General features: G+C 34.0%; 1 protein-coding gene across 3 annotated transcripts in view; it reads right to left on the bottom strand.

Moving 5' to 3' along the window:
• arhgef10la (Rho guanine nucleotide exchange factor (GEF) 10-like a) overlaps positions 1-23,184 on the bottom strand; it is a 412,439-nt gene that overhangs the window by 332,071 nt on the left and 57,184 nt on the right. For all 3 annotated transcript variants that reach the window (XR_007828683.1, XM_051122260.1, XM_051122262.1), the window contains 2 exons: positions 21,813-21,940; positions 10,906-11,006 (listed from right to left, as the gene is read on the bottom strand). Coding sequence is in view for 2 of the 3 variants with exons in the window: in XM_051122260.1 (XP_050978217.1) it covers positions 10,906-11,006; positions 21,813-21,940 (229 nt within the window). In the remaining variant the exon portion in view is untranslated. The remainder of the gene's footprint in view (positions 1-10,905; positions 11,007-21,812; positions 21,941-23,184) is intronic.

Genomic DNA, 23,184 nt, shown 5'->3' with positions numbered 1-23,184 from the left:
ATTATTCTGATGATTAATTGAGTAATTGGATAATTATAATTATTTTTTATAGTAATAAAAATAGACCTAAGTGAACAACAGCCTTTAAAATGACTTAAAATGCATATATAATAGCAATGAGGCAATAATAATAATAAGTTCAAATAAAGTATCAAAAGCAAGTAATATGGTTTTATTAAACCAGACTGTTAAAATGTGACCCTGGATCACAAAACCAGTCATAATGGTCAATTTATCAAAATTGTTCTTAAAGCTGAATAAATAAGCTTTCCATTAATGTATGGTTTGTTAGGATAGGGTAATATTTGGCTGAGATACAACCTGGAATCTGAGGGTGCCAAAAAAACAAAATATTGAGAAAATTACCTTTGAAGTTGTCCAAGTAAAGTTCTTAACAATGTATATTACTAATCAATTAAATAAAACTAATAAATTAAGTTTTCATATATTTACAGTAGGAATTTTACAAAATATTTTCATGGAACATAATCTTTATTTAATTTCCTAATGATTTTTGCAATAAAACAAACATCAATAATTTTGATCCATACAATGTATTTTTGGCTATTGCTACAAATATACCCCAGCAACTTGTGGTCCAGGGTCATAAATCCATAATGTATTATAAACAATAGAGTTAATGTGCATTACGCATTATAACATATGCCTGGATAGAGCGCCAAAGGCCTGATGATTGTTTTTACACTTTACTGTACGATCTAATGTGTGTTTATTATTAACTCAACAACATTTAATTCAAATGTCCACTTAATCTTTAATATTTCACCATTTATTTATGATAGAAAAGCTACAGCCATTGTAATTTCTTTAATGAGTTAATTCTTAATAGAATTATGCCACTTCCAGTATTTTGTCGATTACTCAGCACAGGCAAAATGCAATCAAGGATTTTTTCACATTCAATCTTCAAATTAATGTAGAAACAACATAAAGACAGTATATTTTTAATACTTGTTCATTTTTTTTGACTAAAGGTGAGTATCAATGATATCAATATTACTGATGTCTCTAAGACACTGTAATTTTTTTCTCTATATTTAACCATTGAATATAGCCACTCAACATTACAGTATAAATGAGAGCTATCAATTTTAACCTTTATTAGACTTTAAAAAAGAACTACTTTTAATTTAAGTCAACTTTAAACAATCTTCACATAAACCCACTATTTACCTGTGCCTTTCACAAGTAGGAAGTATACAGAAATTGAATCAATTTATCAAACACTAAATACTAAATTAAATATAGCTAAATCCTTACAGCTACAAAAGTTATTGATTTCTTCTTTTTTTCTTGTGTTCTTTGCTTAATAGACATGACTGCAGCTGGGTTGTTAGGTTATTTGGCTGCTATTACTTTAAAATCTGCCGCTGCTGAATGTGAACCGGATCTGACACACGTGGTTTAATATGAAATCATACAGGCTATAGAGCATTTGTGCATGCAATTGATGCGCATGTGCTACGAGCATTGTATAACAGATGACAGGACAGGTCATTTCGTTTTTACTGACGTATGGCTGACAACATTTAATCTGACCGCAGTTTACTGTTGTTCTACTGAAGCTTCCTCATCACCTGTATTTTTCCCATGCTCGTCTGACTAGCACCTGGTGCTGAAGTGAAGTTGGAATGCACATTTGAAAAACCTCCTGTTTAATTATGGTCGTAAAGACATTCTGTGACTTAATAAATGCACTTCTTGTCAAGAAAAGAAAAAGACAAAAGCAGCAGTTGTGAGTTGGGTGGCCTTATTTGGGGGTCCTTAACATCAAACCATTTGAACACCCCAGTTAATTTATTTAAGCTCATCTTTTTAAAAGATCATCTTCTTAAAAAAAAAGAAGCCTAAATGATTTTCTGCAGTAATCGATATAGTCACAAATGCACACCCCAAAACAGTTCTTTTAGTAGAATGAAACTTTTAAAGTAGTTTTGCATGGCATCCCCCTACTCTGAAGATATGTTATAAGCACTTTGCCCCGCAACTTAAAAAAATATTGTGCTATTCTTAAGGTTCACATGACCACCTAATTGCAGTGCACAAAGTATTAGTGCTCTTGTATTGCTTTCTTCTCAAACACCCAAATTGCTCCTCAGTCCCATCTGAATGCATAATTGAAAACATTCATCAGAAAAGGCCGGAAAACCGCCACACAGCGAGGCTGTGAATAGCTGAACCGCAGTCTTGCTGGGTACTATAAACAGATGCTTTCATCAGAGGTTTGCTGCCTTGACTCTTATGAGAAAGGTGCACAAGCCGTGAAAGCACATGCGGGCACATCTACTTAGGACAAAGTGCACATACACTGTTTTTAATTAACAGCTATGTACTCCAAAACAATACACTGAACTTCATCAAACTTGTTTGTCATTTACAACAGTAGCTAATAACCACTCGTGGACCGTACGGTTTTTCCAGAAGGAGCTTAGCAAATATACAGAAGCATCACATAATGGGGATTTAATTTTAATTATGCTTCGGCATTATCGACTAACAGCGGTGGGCTTTAAATCTACTGTGGTGATTAATTACAATGAAGGCCAATCTATAAGCACTTTGACAAAAGCAGCAAAGATATAGTCGAATCAAAAGAGTTCACAGGATGTTTGCTTGACACTTCAGGGATCAGTGCTGAGCAGCACAATTGTTTATTGAATTCCTATTAATATTTATAAATCATAAAAAATACAGTCTTATTTTTCATTTTGTAAAAGTATAACAGCATGGCCTAACACCATTACACATTCACATTAGAAGAAAAGAAAAGGTTATAGTGTTCTGTACATGCTTTATGATTTCTAAATATGAACGTGAATTACATGTAAAGCGTTTACATCAATAAATAACTTCCAAGGCTTAGCTGCCAAAAATATGCAGTTGAAATGCTTGGAAATGTTTGGAAATGTTTGTTATTTTTTATTTAGTGCTGACTTTTATGACTGAAGACATGAATATCTTGGATGACAATGGGGTGAGTACATTATATGTGAATCTTTGTTTTGGAAGTGGACTTCTCCTTTAATACTGTGCTGTTACTTAAATGATCCACAGCTGTTTTTTTTTTTAAAGTGATAGTTGTTCATGAGTCCCTTGTTTGACCTGAATAGTTAAACTGCCTGCTGTTCTTCAGAAAAATCTGTCAGGTCCCACAAATTCTTTGATTTTGCAGCATTTTTGCGCATTTGAACCCTTTCCACCAATGACCGCCATTTTTTCTCACTGAGGACAACTGAGGGATTCATATGCAACTATTACAGAACACACTGATGTGTGTTCTGTAATAGTTGATTACTGATGCTTCAGAAGGAAAAACAATGCATTAAGAGCCAGGGGTGTAAACTTTTGAACACAATGAAGTTGTGTACATTTTTATTAATTTGCCTAAATATCATATTTTTTTTTCATTTAGTACTGCCCTTCAGAAGCTACAGAAGATACTTATATGTTTCCCAGAAGACAAAATAAGTCAAATTTAACCCAAACTTCAAATTCCAAAAGTTTTCACCCCCTGCTGTACATATCAATGGGTAACTTCACACTGGCAAACCAAGAAATGGAATCAAGCTTGTATTACACAAAGAGAGAAAAGTCATAATCCATTATTAAATGCTTTAGTCATTTGGATGCATAAGGCACAATGCAGTTACTTCAAAAGATCCTTTGTGTGTAGTAACAGCATTAGAAAACATTGGCTTTCATCATTTCCTTTCACTTTAGCAATAGCATTTTCCATATGCTGTTTTCTTAGGAAGCATCAATGGGTTTTAAAATGCTTTGATGAAGGAAAGCGCACTAACTCGAACACATTTGAATGTTGGAGAGAAAAAAAAAATCACAGTTGCTATGACATCTGGAAATGTTATTCCTGTTTGATAAGTTGCTAAGCCGTACAGTGAACGAACAGACAGGTTAGGACCACTAGCACTTCACAGAATTGTTCTAAAAGTCTTCTTTTTTCTCATTATGTAGCCGTGCCAGACAGACGGCAGCAGTGATCACTGATCAGGAGTGAGAGGAGATGGAGTGTGTGTCACTCAGGTGGAGTGGGGTAAACTACCACTGGCTTTCCTTCCAGCTGACAAACAGTGTTTATCATCAACCTGATCCATCTCAACAATAGGTTTACAAATGATCCCCCACCCTTCGTCTATGCACTTAATTCACAATGCTTTACTATCAGTCACATCCTCTTGTTCTTTGTCTAGCACCAAGAACACTGAGTAGATAAAAACAAACAGAATTTGCCTTAGAATCTCTGTATCTCTCCTGGCATCTCACAAACTTTTCATTTTCAATTTCAAACGTTTCCTATCAACTCTGATCAAGCCTTCCTTCTTTTAAAAAGTGAAGCTCAAAAAATACATATATTTTATATTTTCCTTGTAAATTATGAAACTTTATTTTTTTTCTGCAATTAAGCACAAAATAAACATGAAATAAACACAAAATAAACAAAATTTTAGTACAGTTATGCAATTTTTCGTTATGTTAGTATGTTTTAGTAGTGTTTTAGTTATGCGAGTTAAAATTCTGTAATGTGATGTGGTCGCTACCAAAGCATTACTGTCACTACCGAAAATGTGCTGTCACATGGTATGTTTTGTCAGAAATAAAGTATACTGAATTATCAATTAAGATGTTATGATGTTTTTGGTTTAATGTATATCCTTAACCTTGAAATCAGTATAATCAACTTCTTGCCTTTTACAAAGAAAAATTGGATTCAAAATACAACAAATCTCATACATTACACTTAAAATATTGTTTAAAATGTAATTGTTATGGATTTACCTCTGAAAAAAATAAAATACCAAAAAATATATATTTACAATCTAGATGCAAGCAAAATCTTAATAGGTCAATACAACCATTCTAATTAAAATTATTTTTGTGTTTCGGCAGCGACAAATTGGGGAAAGGACAAATATTCCAAAACTTTCTAAAAAAATTAAATATGAGAATTAACTGCGTGATTATTAGAAATGTGTACTTTGGATATTATACAATTTGCATACATACAATTTATTTTTTGGAAAAATATTCATAAAGCCCAGTGCTAAGGAAGCTATTTTGAAACTAGTTTACCAAGTTACAAACTAGTCAGCAGTTAGTAGTAACTACTTAGTAGTTAGTTAGACTACAAGCAAAAAAAAAAAATAAAAAAATAAAAAAATTGTAAAACAAATAAATGATGTTCTTTTTATTCATCAAAGAAACATAAAAAAGTACACCTGTTTCCACCATTGATAATAAATAAGCATATTAGAATGATTTCTGAAAGAGCATGTGAGACTGAAGACTAGAGTAATGGTTGCTGAAAAATCAGCTTTGCATCACAGGAATAAATTATATTTTAAAGTAAATTAAAAACATTATTTTAAATTGCAATAATATTTCATATATATAACTGTATATAAATGACATATTCTATACATAGATTCACCCCAATTTAGGTATTCAACATGTAAATTAATTTATAATTTAATCAAAGCTGTATTTTACTGGTTTTAAAAAAATATTTAAAGGTATAGTTCACCCAAAAATGAAAAGCAGCAAAAACGCATCAGCAGCACCACACACATGCATTGTGATACTCCTGTGAATGTGCATCGAAGACTGAGAAGTTTTCTTTGCACACAAAAAGTATTCTCGTAACCAGCGCTTGAAGAGGGCCGGTACGCACCGGTACGCCGGCACTTCTGTATTTTATCCTTTTGCGTACTGGCACTTTTTTGTGTGTACCGGCACTTCTGACATGTCGCTGGTAGTCAGAGTCAACGCGTCAGTGTCTGTGTGATTAGAAATGGCATTATATAAATCAAACTACCGGGAGGTGTCATCTCATCTCGACAATTCACGTGAATGGATGCAAGCCGAGTTGGTCTACTTCAGGTTTTGTCACCCCCGATCTCATGAAAGTGCATGGGGTAGATGCGTATAATATGCACACAAAAACTGCATATTTTATGCACGACAAACACATGCATATCATATGCACGGCAAAATCAATTTTAGCGTATGAATAACATGCCAAATAGAAACACAAAATCGTGCTATTTATACGCATTTTCATGAGACCAGGCTCTCAAATCAGTGCAATATAACTAAAGCAATACCTTAAAATGAAAAGAAGCAGGTTTTTGTGATCACATAATTGTAAACCGGTAAACTCCTGGAAAGTCCAAGGGTTCAGTAAGTGAAAGCATTTAAAGTGAAAGTTCAAAACAGCACTAATACAGAGAATAGTGACTTGCGTCCAGATGCCGGTAAATTATTATTTTCAGCAGGAGTGTTTTATAGTGAATGCTGGCTGAAAGAGTTTTAGATTATGTGGTGGTCAAAGGTGTAGTGATTCTGAATGGACCCATATATATTAACAGCCAGGACTTGCTTTTTTGTGTTGAAAGTTTTGGTATTAAAGTACTGATTACTTATTGATTGTGGCACTATACATAGAACATATATCATAACACATCATAATATACATATTATGAAAATTAAAAAGTACTTATTTATTTATTTGGAGTTGTTAACTGGGGCATGGTATTTTAATAATGTCCTTACTACCTTTCTGGACCTTGAGCGTGGCGGTTGAATTTTTGTCTATGCAGGGTCAGAAAGCTCTCGGATTTCATCGAAATTATCTTAATTTGTGTTCTGAAGATGAACAAAGGTCTTATGGGTTTGGAACAACATGAGGGTGAGTAACTAATGACATAATTTTCATTTTTGGACGAACTAACCATTTAAAGATTAAAAATACAGCAATGCACATCTATGAATCAAGCCTGCATGTCAAACATATCAATTAAAAGAGCACCTGTGAACATGCAACAAGGGAGCATTTGGAAAAAGAATCGAGTCTTTTCTCTGCACCACATGTTGTTGTGGTGGCAATCTCTGAACCACATCTTCATAATTAATGGAACCCTCAGGACACACTCATCCACAGTCATGTTAAAGCTCTCGATCTCACGCCCCATGAGTTCCCAGCATGCCGCCACGATATCACAAACACTGTTTTCTGACAGCCTGTTTTATATAGATACAAGCATATGTTACCCATAGCGGAACCCTGTTAATGGCCCTCATAAGAGACAAAACAGCTTCTGTGCATTTTATATCAGACAAAAGTTACATCTCAAAGCAGGACGTAAAGCAAAAAACAGGTGGGGTGGAGGACTGCAGCCCCTATATTCAATCTGTTAATAAGAATCAATGTGTGTCAAAGAGGACCTAAGGGATGGAAGAATATAAGGATTGATAACACAAGGAAGTGGCTTGTGTTGTAATGCACTGCCAGACAGGAGGTGAAAGGTCTCAAATGACAACAATCAAAGGTTTTTTTCTGCCCACATCAGACCCACACGTCCTCAAAAGACATAAGAGAGCTCGTCAACAACAGGCCACCCATGAAATTGCACCAGCATTTCTGTTTTCGTAATATCATTTGGCAAAATGAGTAGGCAGCATGTGGGTGTAATGAAATTAGGGTGTAAGCAGGTTGGATAACGCCCGTCTCGTCAGCACAAAACGCTTAATGTTTTGACGTACAGAACTGATGTGTTTTTCAGAATCACATTCCAAATGAGACATGTTACCACTCTGCAAAGCGACGTGTGAAAGTTACACAGCGAGTTGCAAATTGAAGCTCAAGTTTGGCTGAGATGGAACAAAAGTCTGACAGCTAACCAAGGGCGAGCCAAGAAAAAGCAGAGAAAGCCAAATGGCTTCTTGGAAGAAGCGCTCAGAAAGAGAGAGAAGAAAGGTGGGGGTGAGTTTTTTGAAAAAGGCTCTCAGAAATGTTTGTCATTCTCTCTCATTGTGATCTAGCTTTTTTTTTTGGAGGGATGTTGCCACTTACGCTGCCAACATCCACTTAGTGTCAACCGAGATTGCTATTTGCCTATTGCCGTAAAAGTATTTTCAACAACAGCTCACAAATAGCCATAGGAAGCATATGTATGACCATTATTGTTGTTATGAAAACAAGATAATTTACAAAAAAAATAAGAAAGAAAAAACATAGAAGGCTTGGAAAATTGTACTTTGCACTTTAGAATGATTAGAAACCTGATATAAGAGGTAAAAACTGGTTCCAATAAAGACTCTTACTGCTCTTGTCTCCTAGACGTAGCTCCAGCTCACCCTATTTCTGCACATTTCTCTGTGTGCCCATCAAGTAGGATGGTATAAACTTTGATCATGCCCCTCATGAAGTAAAACTACTTCTGTTGTTTTTGTTAAACTTTCGCTTGTGTGTAAAAACCTGCAAAAACATGGCACTGAGAAGCCAGACTCCATCAGTCACTAGCGGTTTTGAGAGACTGTATTTCACGCATGCAATGAAACAATCCAAAATGCTAGATTTGATTTCAAATCAAGCACAGAAATTACATTTAAAGAGCTTTATCACAATTTACTATAATTTGGATGCCTCACTGTGGCAAATTCGATGAAGCATCTTTACTTGGCTCTAAAAGCGATATTTAACGCATTATGTCTAGATGTTTGAAAATCTTACATAGAATAATTTTTACAATCATATGAACATAATGTGCAGTTGTTTTGCAATAGAAACCAATGCAAATGTAACAGGGGCTTTCCAACCATCCAATAAAGTTGGCAGGAGCATTTCTGACTACATTTACATTACATTTACATGTAATCATTTAGGAGACGCTTTTATCCAGAGCAACTTACAAATGAGGACAATAGAAGCAATCAAACCAACAATAGAGCAACAATATGTAAGTGCTGTGACAAATCCTCATTGGTCTAAATGTGTATTATGAATTTTTATGAATAAAAAGGAAGTAGATAGAGAAACATAATAGAAAGTGTTGGTGTTACAATGTCAATTTTTTATAATAAATAAAAGAAAACAAGTACACTGAATAGAATTAGAATAGAGAATGCTAGTGTTTTAGTGAATAAACACTCCCAAGACTCCAATATCATAAAAAATTCATCCAATTTCATAAAATTCAATGTCCTTAGAAAGACTAAGGATGTCCAATTTTATGATTAAAATACTGTATTATTTTGTCCAAATCACTTTAAATGCTAGAAAGACGAATAACAACATTATAATGTACACTAATAAAAATTAAGATTTCCTAAAGATTACAGTGCCTTGCAAAAGTATTCACACCCCTTCATTTTTGTTCATTTTTTTCATGTTTTTTCATGTTTTATGTTGCTACCTTACGTTGAACTGCTTTAAATTATGCACCCCCCCCCCCACACCACCACCACAACAATCTACACTGCACACACTATAAGGGTTTTAACATCTTTGCAAATTTATTAACAAAAAAAAAAAAAAAAAAAAAAAACGTAATGATTCCATTGCATAAGTATTCATACCCTTATCTGAGACAGTTAAAATTTAGCTCAGGAGCATTCATTTTGCTTGTAGATGCTACTACACTACGATTGAAGTTAACCTGTGGCAAATTCAATTGAATGGGTATGATTTGGAAATGCACACATCTTAATAAAAGGTCTAACCACTGAATATGCATATCAGAGCAAAAACCAAGACCTAAGGTTAAAAAACTGCCTGTACAGCTCAGAAACAGGATTGCATCAAGCCATACATTGGGGGAAGAGTGTGGAGAAAATACATTTTCCATTTTCCCTCTAAAACCTACTAAAATAATCATAATCATTAAAAAAATTTACTGTAGTGTACCTATATAGTGAAATGAAGGACATGATGTCAGCTTTGTGCTTTAAAACAGAAAATACGCAAAGGAATGCCAAGTCAACAATGGCACCAATGCCTTTTTGAAAAAAATCTGAGACAGGAAGGATGTTATTCCATTATACCACTAACGACATAGCTAAATCTTTTGTGAAATTCAGTTTTTCAAGAGTCATAAAAAAATGCTTCGTATGTACTTCGATGCCAATAGTATTCAATAAACCAGAGGCAGAGATGCAATTTCTATTAGCTTGTCATAGAAAACACACAGGCATTTCTTCAGGGAGTTTTAGTTTATAATGCATTGCCTGAATATCTCCTTGCCCTGAGGTTAAAACATATTAAAACTGTTTTATGCATTGATAAGTCCAAAATAAAATCTTGGCTGCATTCTGATTTATCACTGATGTGACAAACACAAAAGAAGCCAACAAGTCACAACCTTGTAAAAGCATAGATGAGATAACCAAGCTAGAAGAGTGTGAAATTGTATTTATCTGTTATTTTACTACATGCAGCAAACATTGTCTAGCCTTTTTCTTTGGATGAACTCTGAATAAACACAAAACTCTGATCTGGTTCTGAAATCACCTTTCTTATTAATTCTTTAACAATAAATTAACATTTCAATACAATTTATATATATATATTTTTTTTTAACCTTAAAGGGATAGTTCACCCAAAAATGCAAATGCTGTCATTAATTACTCACCCTGATGTCGTTCCAAATATGTAAGATCTTCGTTCATCTTCGGAACACAAATTAAAATATTTTTTGACAAAATCCGAGAGCTTTCTGACCCTGCATAGACAGCAATACAGCTGAAAGGTGGTAAGGACATCGATAAAGAGGTCCATGTGACATCAGTGGTTCAACGTTAATTTTATGAAGCTACGAGAGTGTTTTCTTTGCGCACAAAAAGTAAACACAACAACTTTACTTTCTTTTATTTAATTTCTCCTCTTCTAAGAAAGCTCTCAGATTTCATCAAAAATATATTAATCTGTGTTCTGAAGATGAAGAGTCTTATAGGTTTGGAACAACATGAGGGTGAGTAATAAATGATAGAATTTTCATTTTTGGGTGAACTATCACTTTAACAATCAAGTCAATATTTCAGATCAACAGACTTCTACTTATGAGTTAGTGGAGAATAAAAATTCGAACTCACTCAGTGCTATTTTCGCTAAGTGCAACCGGTTGACCCAGGAGATCTTGCTGACGGGGCTCGGTGTGTTGAAGACTACTGTGAAGCTCACAGGACGACCAGACCTACAGTACACAAGAAAAACACAGAACAGGTGGTGAGATACAATGATCTAAGCAACACGGGAGCATTGCCATGGCCCTTTGAGTTAGATAATCTTGTAAAATTTCCATAAAAACACATCCCAACATGGTGGTCCCTTAATTATCAGTATTAATAATACAGTGAAATAGTTTTGCTGCAGTGCACCAAGGAGCCCTGGGGAGAGCAGCTGCCACTCTCCCCAATACAGCTTGATCTCAAGCTGAGTCCGGATCTGTGTGCTGAGTCTTATTTTTTGTGAAGTCTGTGCTTATAGAAGGAAAAAGGAAAAAGCAGACAGCAGAGATGAAGACGGCATGGAGATACATAACATATTTCGTCTTTAACTTGATCAAAGAGACAGTATGAAGGTCAAGGAGACCGTGAGCTCTGTGGATGTGGTGGTATGTGAGGTTATGTGAAGAAGGAGGGAGAGGGTCAGGCCACAAGATGAGGTGAGCATACTGAGTTAATCTGCATTCTAGGCCAAGATGTTTAGCCAGGTTAATGGACCAGAAGTTTTCAGCAATGCCTTCTACAAGGGGAGAATGAGTTAGCATGGCTGAGCACCGTGTGCTTCTGGATGGTATGAGGTTTTTAATATGAGTTATTGAAGGAGACTGGCCACAAGTAACCCACCTGGATTTGACTTTGAAGAATGACAGTTTTAAATTGAAAATGTGATTCAATTTCTGGATTCGATCATTATAAACTTTATTATCTAAACCTTGGATGTATCTATAGTAGGCAAGTCTGTTCTTATGAGGTAAAATTGTGCTCACAAGTTCATAAGTACACACCCTTTGCAGAATCAGTCAAACGATTATGACTGTATAAAAATAAAAAAATACATATATATATATATATATATATATATATATATACACACTACCGTTCAAAAGTTTGGGGTCAGTACATTTTTATTGTTTCTTTTTTATTTATTTATTTATTTTTTAAGAAATTAATACTTTTGTTCACCAAGGATGTATTAAGTTAATAATTAAAAGTTTATTAAAAGTTAATAATAAATAATTTACATTGTTATAAAATATTTATATTTTGAATAAACACTGTACTTTTTAAACTTGTTATTCATGAAAGAATCCTGAAAAAAAAAAATAAAAAAAAAAATCACAGGTTCCAAAAAATATTTGGCAGCACAACTGTTGATATTATCCAACATTGATCATTCTAATAATAAATCCGCATATTAGAATGATTTCTGAAGGATCATGTGACACTTAAGACTGGAGTAACAGCTGATAAAAATTCAGCTTTTCATCACAGGAATAAATTCTATTTTAAAGTATGTTAAAATAAAAAACATTATTTTATATTGTAAAAACATTTTGCAATATTACTGTTTTTTTTCTATATTTTTAATCAAATAAATGCAGCCCTGATGAGCATAAGAGACTTCTTTAAAGACTATTACAAGTCTTACTGACCCCAAACTTTTTTATATAAATATATATACACACACATACACACATATACATATATATAAGTATTTGTATATATACTCAAGGCAGTAACAAAACAATATATTTTCTTTGTGAACTTATGTTCAGCTATTCATTTTAATAGTTAACTTTTAACTATATATATATATATATATATATGTGTGTGTGTGTATATGTGTATATATATATATATATATATATATATATACATACATATATATATATATATACATACATACAGTAGTTTTGCACTCTTCTTAATACAGTTGTCCATGTCTTCAATGAGTCCGGAACCCATTTTAAACTTGTAAAAATACTTGACTTTTACATTTCTAACATGGTGCTTGCTATAGAGAGTCTCACAGCAACGGCTCAGGGACACGGAAAGCAATTCACATTCAAACATCATTAGAAGGTAATTGACTGGAGAATACGATGACGCCTGCCTTGGCTACTGTCACACCAGCAGCCTCTGCCTGCTCGGCATTCATTTCCAGCCCAGGGGAGACAGAACGAGTCAGAGAGAGAGAGCGAGGGAAAGAAAAAAGGTATGAAGAAAAGCATGAAGTGCAAAGACACAGATATAGAAGAATGAACTAAAACCTTCGAAGACGCTCCGAGATAAAGAAAGCGAATTCCGAATGAAATGCAGGTGACGCTTGGCTCCTTCCCAGAATGGCAAATGCAAACAACAACTCACAGATTTCCTTCACTCAGCACAATGGCTTCACGGGAGGAAAATAAGCAAAAGGAGGTGGGATAGGGGGAGGGCTGGTTGTTCGGAGTGGAGAAAGAGCGCTCCATGCTTAATTTGATTCTTGGGATAAAGCTGGGCACCCACATCGGTCTAAACACGATAAACAGAACGGCCCTGGGTTCCTCCCGCTGGCTGATTGAAAATCTGGGTGGTTGCGAGAGGCTGTGCGAGTTTGTGTGTCTCTGTGCGGCCTGAATGAAGAAACAGCAGAAGAGGCAGACTCCCAGGCAGAAAGGGCAGGACGGAGAGCAGAGAACAGACTGATTTATGGCTGCAGGTCAGTGCTGTGGCATGTGTGTGACACTAATGCAAAATGACAGGACAGATGGTGGAATGGAAGCAAGACACTCGGCTCTTCTCCGTGCCGATTGAAGGAGACTGTAAATCACCCAGGAAGTAGCTTTGGAGAAAGCACTCTATGCCTATAAGCTCTATAAACTCTACGCTTATTAGTCCAAGATCAATTGACCTGTCAAATTCACACTTAACCCTAGGTTAACATCTCTTTAAAACCAAGTTAAGGCCTCTTTTAAACTCTGGCTTAAGCAACATCTCACAAATGGGTTAGCAATGCTTTGAAGTTGTTTAGGCACAGACAACCAATCATAAACTGCCTCAGCGCTTATTAAATATTCATATCCTTTCACACTGTGTTTAATTTCAGGGTGTAAGTGAAAAGCAAATGCATTAACTTGAGTAATTATTATTTTTTGTGTTTTTTAAAAGATTTTTCTAGTGTGTTTCAGTAAACAAAATCTATGTGGTCAATCTGTATTTGTCCAATCAATTTTCCACCCTCATAAATATGCAAATTTATAAAAGCTCAAAGGGCAGTAGTCATGGGTTTGATTCACAAAAATGTATATCAATGCAACGTAAGTCACTTTGAAAAAAAGCACAATTCAAACTGCAAATGTAACACCATTAAGCCAGGGTTTGCAAATATACACTATAAAATTTTGAAATATAATTACCAAGGATGGAGTAAAACAATCTTGGATTAACAATTTCAGGTATGAAAAGCCACTAGACCAGGGGTGTAGCATCTGGGTATGCAGGGTATGCAAGTGCATACATTTTTAAAACTGGAGCTAATAAAAAATTATTTGTGGCTCACCAAGCCGCAGAACAGACTTTCAAAACTATCAATTTTTTTCCACTGTGAATACACAAAGCCTTAAACTAAACACCAACGACACTTTGTACGAATTTGCCGACAGAAAGGCCTGGAAAATGCAACTAAAATGAGTAATTTTTTTTTTTTTTTGCTTTTCTTTTTGCATTTTGCTGTGCCAAGATTGTGTTTGCATCCTGTAGTTCAGTCAATATTATTATTAATAATATAAAAAGAATTAATAATAATAGTAATACACCTAAGATCATGAGATGACAGTGTTAATGTTTTTAGAATTACGTCAAAATTATAAGAATAAAGTTGTGTTTTATTGCGTAAGTTAATTAATGTGAAAATTCCACCAAGATAAATATATAAATAAATGAACTTTCATTCTTCACATGTGTTTAACATGGAAAACAGCAATGAAAATGTTTATTTCAACAAGTCCTCTGATATTCATTCATGTTTATTTGGTGCTATAATTAGTAGAAAAGAGGAAAAGATTACTGATTTACAAGCAGCTTGAACTAAGGCGAATGCAGTGATTTTTTTCAACAAGTCCTGATATTCATTCATGTTTATTTGGTGCTATAACTAATAGAAAAGAGAAAAAGATTACTGATTTACATGCAGCTTGAAATAAAGCGAATGCAGTTATTTTTTTCAACAAGTCCTCTGATATTCATTCATGTTTATTCTGTGCTATAACTAGTAGAAAAGAGGAAAATATTACTGATTTACATGCAGCTTGAATGCAGTGATTTTTTTCAACAAGTCCTCTGATATTCATTCATGTTTATTCTGTGCTATAACCAGTAGAAAAGAGGAAAAGATTACTGATTTACATGCAGCGTGAACTGAGGCGAATGCAGTGATTTTTTTCAACAAGTCCTGATATTCATTCATGTTTATTTGGTGCTATAACTAGTAGAAAAGAGGAAAGATTACTGATTTACATGCAGCTTGAACTGAAGCGAATGCACCACAATAAAGAGCATAAAAACACGTTTGTATTTTGTGATAATATTGACAGAATTTAAAGACTGAGTCTTTGTATTATATTAAAAGTAACGAAGCACAAAACTTATGGTGAGTACTGGGTGGCTGGTGCGCAATAAATATGCATAGACTTAAAAACAATAAATATTTCTTACAATTATTTATACCATCAATATTATAGCTTGTGAATAGACATGTAACATTATTTCCCTGAGAAAATGTTATGGAAACCAAGTCACTTTAACCTATGCATTTTTTTTTTATTATTTTTTTTTTTTGCATACAGGCCCAAGGCTGACTTGCTAGGCCACTGCACTACACATAAAATGTATTTTATGTGGCAAAAAAGCTGATTTAAATACAGTGCACGAATAGATCTCAGTAGACCTAGAAGAAAAACAACATTCTAGTAAGAAAAACTTGAAGGCTTGCCTCTGTTTCAGCCATCTGTCAGAACGCTATATTAATATTTCGTTCTCAATCAACCCGCCATGTTTTTGTCAATGTGTAACAGGCAGGGCACGTAGGCGCATACACGGATTTGCAGCAAGCTGAATGGGTGATGTTAATTATCCTGTTTCCTGAATGTGCATCAGCCTCCATGGCAGCGCTTTGAAATTCCACGTGTCACCGTCCCCTCTTGCTGCTTGCTGAGAAGAGTTATCCGATGGTAGAAAAGGCTCCTAGACTAACAGCAGGTGAAAAACAAAGAACAGTGGAGGCATGCTGGGAAGTGCCTCTCTCCCCAGGTCTGTATGCGTGTTTGTTAAAGAGAAGGATACATAAAGAGAGCGAGGATTTGCTTATTTGTACCAGAAGAGAGAAAGAAATGGTTTAAATTAGTTTTTCTCTGTACTCAAAGCTTTATTTCCTTTCCTTCATGTTTTTCTTTTTTCCTTAACAGAATTTTTTTGGCCTTGTTGCCACTTTTTATTTATAGACCAGTGGAGAGAGGAAAGGAAATGATGGGGAAAGAGGAAAAAACCAAATCAGGAAATGTTGTGAGCCAGATTCAATTAACATCAGCCAAATGAGCACCACAGCTCTACTAGGCTCTGTTCTATTCTATTTTATTCTATTCTTATTCATTAACGGATTCCATTAATGATATTTCTGAACTTCTGAGGAATGAATGTTTGGGAAAAAAGAAACACAAATCTTACGTTATTTAGCACCCTCAGAAGTCTCTTGCCAAATGTAGAAATCACTAGTCGCACTGTAGTTTCTGATTCACTTCACAGAACCAACTCATAACATCAGACTACACTGGCCATGCTCATGAAAGCTAGTTAAAATACACTGTATATTCTTGATTCCCTAACAATAAAAGACCTTATTTCAGGGATTGGATAATGTTGTCATGCTGTATGTTCTTGATTCACTAAAAAGAATTGGCTCATAAAAGCTATTCAGAATTCAGACTACATTTAGGGCCCTATGATTGCCGCGATGCAGAAAACACAGACGGAATCGCAGAATCCAGTCATAAAAATGGAATTTACCGTATAACGTAATATGTTACGTAATAAAAATCAATCAAAAGTAGGTCAGTACACTTCGATCAAAACGTGATATGACTAGTGTCTGTGAAGATTAAGTCACAAAACAATTTAAATATGAATCCTGCATGTTCTTGTGCGTGATGCTCACAGTGTTTTCAGCCTCTGCTGTCTCAGTATATGAGTACATGAACACATAAACATAATTTCTAGAACTGTCACTTCATGAGCAGTTTACTGTTTCTTTCGAGAAAAATTATTGTCATATCATATACACACAGAAACTTAACTTGAAGAAACTGTTACAGAAATATATTAGTAATGTAATGATACTACTACTTCTACTTATAATAACATTACTATTAAAACATTATTTTAAAGGAATATTTACCAGAAAAATGTAAATCCGCAACATAGTTTTAAGAAAAAATGGAAATAAAATAATAATAATAAATAATAATTAATTTGTTTTTTTTAATAGAAATTAATTGCTTAAAGAAGCTTTTGATTGATTGATTAAATTTGAATTACTGCTGTCAAATTAATCGCATCCAAAATAAAAGTTTGTTTACATAATATATGTGTGTGTACTGTGTATATTTATAAGTAGACATAAATACACACACACACACACACACACACACACACACACACACACATACATATTTAAGAAATATTTACATTTGTAAATTTTTGTAAATTTATATTCATATTTTTATAATTTATATAGCCTATAAATATAAATATGAAATAATATAATAATCTTAAATATATAAATGTGTGTGTGTGTGTGTGTGTATATATATATATATATATATATATATATATATATATATATATATATACACACACACATAGAAATAACTAATTTGAATGACACCATAAAAATGGAATACATAAAATTAATGGAAAATACAGAATTTGGTAAAAAAAATAAAACTAAATTTGAGAAAAAAAACTAAAATGTATTAAAAAAAAATATTTTTGATGAAGTTGCTGTTAAATTCAGTAAGTTTCATGATTTCAACTAATTAGACATGTTTTTTTTTAATTAATGACATTTTATTTTACCATTAAAACATTTAAAATGGAAAAAATAGAATCCAGAAAAATTAAATAAATAAATTCAATAAATAAAACAGAATTTGGGTAAAACATTAAAACAGACTTCATAGGGCCCTCCACACTGTATAGTCTTGAGTCACTAGAAGTATGAAAACATTATATATAAAAAACATTTGTTCGGGAATTGTTCATTTGTTTCTGATTCACAAAAAATAATTCAGACTGGAATTCAGACTACACTGTATATTCTGGTTTCACTAAAAGTATTTTATGAGCCGGCTCATAAGAATCACTCCTTTGAAAATCAAACTATCAGAATTAGCATATCTACCTTTGATTCTAACTTCCATTTAGATCATCATGTTAGAGTCTCCATACAAATCCATGTTAAAATGGGGGAAAAAAAAGCAACTGAATTAATTAAACTGAAACTTTTTAAATACAACTAAATATAAAAATGTGCGCTGGGTTAAGCTGTCCAAATTTGACTACAAACACCGGAAAGCATCTTTCCATTATAAGACGGACGAGACATCCGCATTCAGGAAAAGGTGGATAAAAGAAAATTAATTTGGAATTAACGTCTGGGAATCAGTCCACATTTCACACTGAAGATTTATAAAACCCTTAATGGAATAGTTAATCATTCGATTTTGCTATTTTCTAAAAACCAAAACGGTTTCAAATAAGAACAGAATCTTAGTCCCCCATCCTAATGACATCAATGCATTACGCCATCACAGCAGGCTGACGAAGGCATTGGAAAATTGAGGGAGTGTGACTGTTTTGGAAGATCTGTTCTGGAGGCAGGGCAGGGGTTCTGGTGAACATCTGACTGAGCAGATTGCTCTTGCGGGTTCTGCAGAACGTGAGCCAACCGAGCAGACCTGAAGAGCAGGGGTCTGACAGATATTGGGAGGACTACAGGGTACTGAGCCGCTCTGGGCCGGTTGGGCTGTCACATTAGGTTGAGAAAGCACACAGAGATTAAACGTTCTGCTGAGTCTCTTCTATGCGCCAAGGCAGAAAATCAGTCCCTTGTACCTCCTCTCAGCTTGCAAGGCACTATTTGTCTTTGTAGTCAGGTAGTAAGGTTAAAATGAAATATAGTTTTATGCTGAAACATTTTACATGAACACGTTGCTTACAACAAGTGAGCTTATACGACAATGGCTACTTTAGGGTCAATTATTAAAGAGATAGTTCGTGCATACATGAAATTCTGACATTTATTCACCCTCATGTTGTTCCAAACCTGACTTTCTTCAGTGTTTCCCCTGCCACTATATAAGGGGGGACGCGGGTATACAATTTTTGCGAAAACGTGGACAGGATCGCAGAGTCCATTCATAAAAACGGAATTTACTCTATAGCACGGAATGCCATGGAATTCGTCAATTTTTGAATGAATAAATCAAAATTGGGTCTGTCACCTAATTCTAAAGGTGAATATTAAACGCAAAAAGACGGGTTAGATATGAACCCTGCATGTTCCGCTTGGCTGTATGTATGAATGGCGGAAACACGGTTTTGTTTACTACTCAAATACTGAAGCACACGTGAAGCTCGCTGTGATTTTCGACCTCTGCGTTTCATTATACAACAATGTGAACACATGAACTTCATCTCCAGAGCTGCTGTGAGAGTCATTTCATGTGAATTTTACTGTTTCATTTGAGAAAACTAGCATCATAACATACTGTATACACATAGAAACGTCATGGAGACCTGTCAAAATAAAAGTACGGTTTAACGTGTAACAGAAATATATTACTCTTGTAATACTTATGTGTCTTTATTTATTTCTATTTCTGGCCAATTTAAATAAAACAAATAAAAGAAAAAAATAAATAAATAAACAATCAGATTAACCACTTAATTGTAGGAAAAAAAACTATAATTATTATTAAAACTTTTTAAAAAAGAATATTCACACATTTTCTTCCATGTATTAATTTTAACAGTAAACCTCTGTTTGTCTGCCAAAAATAAAAGGGTTTAATTTTCATTTGATTAAAAATAAATAAATGTTTAATGCCTTCATTTGATTATCAGAAAAATTAAAATTGATTTCACATTGGACATAGAACCAAAATTGGACCAAAAAAAAAGGCCCAATAATATGCCAAATTATTATTATGATTATTTTTATTATTTTTATTTTTTTTTCTATCCTAACTATAGTGTATGTTGCCAGTCAGTCGCTTCTGGACAGTAAGATTTTTGATGTTTTTTTTTTTTTTAAAGTCTCTTCTGCTCACCAAGCCTGCATTTATTTGATCCAAAATACAGCAAAAACAGTAACATTTTGAAATATTTTTACTATACCCTTTACTTTACCCTTCACAAATCATTCTAACATTCTGATTTGCTGCTCAAAAAACTTTATGTATTATTATTATGTTGAAAACAACTGAGTACATTTTTTTTCAGGTTTCTTTGATGAAAAAAATAAATAAATTGAAAAAAAAGAAAAGGAAAGAAAAAAAATTGTAGGTTGAAATTGAGACACTGGTTTTTTTTTGTTTTTTGTTTTTTTTACACTGAAATAAATGTTTTTGTTATTATACAGAGAGTAAAGTACCAAAAAAATACCGCTGGGTAGTGGCACCCCTGCCCCATCCACCGCCCTCCCCCGACCCCCCAGATCTGTGAACCTACGGGAAACACTGTTCTTTATACTGTTTTGAATATTTTGTAAGATGTCCATACAATGAAAGTCAAGGGGTCCAAAATTGTTTTAGAATTTGACTGCATGGACTAAAACACAAAAAATAATAATCTTTTGTGCTCCACAGAAGAAAGAAACTGTCAAAAAAAAAAGTCAAGGTAAAATAACACATGATTTTTAAATCATTTGAATCTTTTAAATCATTTGAGTTCTTAACAGAACATGAAGGTTAAATGAACATCAACTGCTCTATGCTTTCCAGTTTATCTTCTTTTTCTCTCTGCTTCGCTTCTCTCATGTTCTCCCCGTCTCCTCAGCTCTTTTCTTAGTTGAATCCTCCACTAATCTGTCTTCATTTCTCTTCCTTCCACGGCCGATTCTATGAGTGAAGTTTCCGCTCTCACTCTGCATCATTAAGATAAGCACATTCAGGTGCAGCGCACTGTGAAAAATGTGCACCCTCCGCCTTGACACATTTACATTCACCGACTCTTAATGTGACATAATAAGAGTACATTAAAGCCCCTGTCTAGGCATCAAAGAGAAATGACACTACTGCTCCAAATGGGAAACAGCAGCTCCCAGACTAAGTTAAATGAATTGAATAAGCTCTATGACTAGCCATGATGTAGCACTTCCCAGACTGAAAGGGGCTGTGTAACTTTACCTCCAGCATTCCTTGATCTCCCGAATCGGAGAACTATCACTTAATGGTTTCCCGTCATGCTATTAGGCTTGTAATTTGCTGCTCGGCTTCGTTAAAGGTGACAAGGGGCAGGCTTTTAACGCACGCCGCAAATAAAGCCGGGTAATGCGCTTTCATTAGGGGAAATTAACATGGCGCCGGGCTCCTTTATCATCTTAACGTTGTTGCAGATGAACATTAACATGTTTGTCATCGGCCATTATGTTTCAGCGCCGCTTGGGATCACCTGTTCCGGAGAGTGTATAAGACCGCCGGTCTGAAATCAAGCTGTGGTGTAATCGAGACTAAATTGCTTTTTTCGTGTTTAGATCTCAAAAGCCATTTAGCAGCGTGTCCTACTACTAACTTTCTTAAGGCAAATTTGATCTAATCAAGAAAACAAGAAGTGAAAAATGTGTTTTTTGAATTAGATATGGCTATGACGAATACCTAAATGCATCAATATATGCTCTTTTGCATTTTATTGTTGCAACTTTGTCAACATGCAAAGAGGTTTTTGCCCCATTTACTCACTTGTCTGGTCTGCCGGGGACTTGAAGTCGTAAACGGCACTTGTTGGCACTCTGAATTTGGTCCTCCTTGATGCGAATCAGCCTTTGCAGCGCCAAACACCAGTCCTGTGCTACAGTAGTGTTCAGATTCTATAAACACAGCAAAGAAAGACAAATGTGATTCTAGCAAACACAAACTATATACCTGGTTGTGATTTGGGACCTTGATTTCACATTGGAAACAGGACCAAAATTGTAAAAAAAAAAAAAAAAAAAGAAGGTTGTCAGTCAAAAGCTTTTGGACAGTAAGATTTTTGATGCTTTTTAAAGAAGTCTCTTCTGCTCCAAAGCCTGCATGTATTTGATCCAAAATACAGCAAAAACAGTAAAATTTTGAAATATTTTTTACTATACCCTTTACTTAACCCTTCACAAATCATTCTAATATTCTGATTTGCTGCTCAAAAAACTTTATGCATTATTATTAATGGTGCATATTATATATTAAACAACTGAGTACATTTTTTTCAGGTTTCTTTGGTGAATAGAAAGTTCAGGAGAACAGCATTTATCTGAAATAGAAATCTTTTGTAACAAAATAAATGTCTTTATCATCAATTTTGATCAATTTAAAGCATCCTTAATAAATGAAAGTATTAATTTCTATTATATCTTTCCCAAAAAAATGATACTGACGCCAAGCTTTTAAATAGTATAGTGTATTATGTTACAAAAGCTTTTTATTTCAGATAAATGCTGATCTTTGGATCTTTGTGTTCATCAAAGAATCCTGAAAAAAATGCACTTAACTGTTTTAAATATTGATAATAATAATACAAATAATAAATGATGATGATATATGTTTCTTGAACAGCAAATGAGCATATTAGAATGATTTCTGAAAGATGATGTGACACTTAAGATTGGAGTAATGTTGCTGAAAAACGAGCTTTGATCAGAGGAATAAATTAGATTTTAAAATATACTGAAATAGAAATAGTACAAATATTCCAAAATATTACTGCTTTTTCTGTATTTTTGATTAAATAAATGCAAGCTAGGTGAGCAGAAGACACTTCTTTAAAAAACATAAAAAATCTTGCAAAAACTTTTGACTGATAGTGTATATGACTACACTAATATTTTAGAAAGCAGTTTCAAAAAAGCTGCTTTTTTTTAAACTAAAAACAAAGGAATCGTGAAATATTATTACAACATAGCCAATATAAACCTAAAATACATTTGTATTCAACATATAAAGTGTGATATATTTCTGTGATGGCAAAGCTGAATTTTCAGCATCGTTACTCCAGCCTTCCATGTCACATGATCCTTTAGAAATCATTTTAATATGTTGATTTGGCACTGAAAAAACTTTTCTTATTAATGTCAGA

This window comes from Labeo rohita, chromosome 11 (genome assembly GCF_022985175.1).
Source record: "Labeo rohita strain BAU-BD-2019 chromosome 11, IGBB_LRoh.1.0, whole genome shotgun sequence".
Classification (NCBI taxonomy): Eukaryota; Metazoa; Chordata; class Actinopteri; order Cypriniformes; family Cyprinidae; genus Labeo; species Labeo rohita.
Note: the sequence above shows the minus strand (reverse complement) of the source record. Positions and strands in the feature narration are given on the sequence as shown.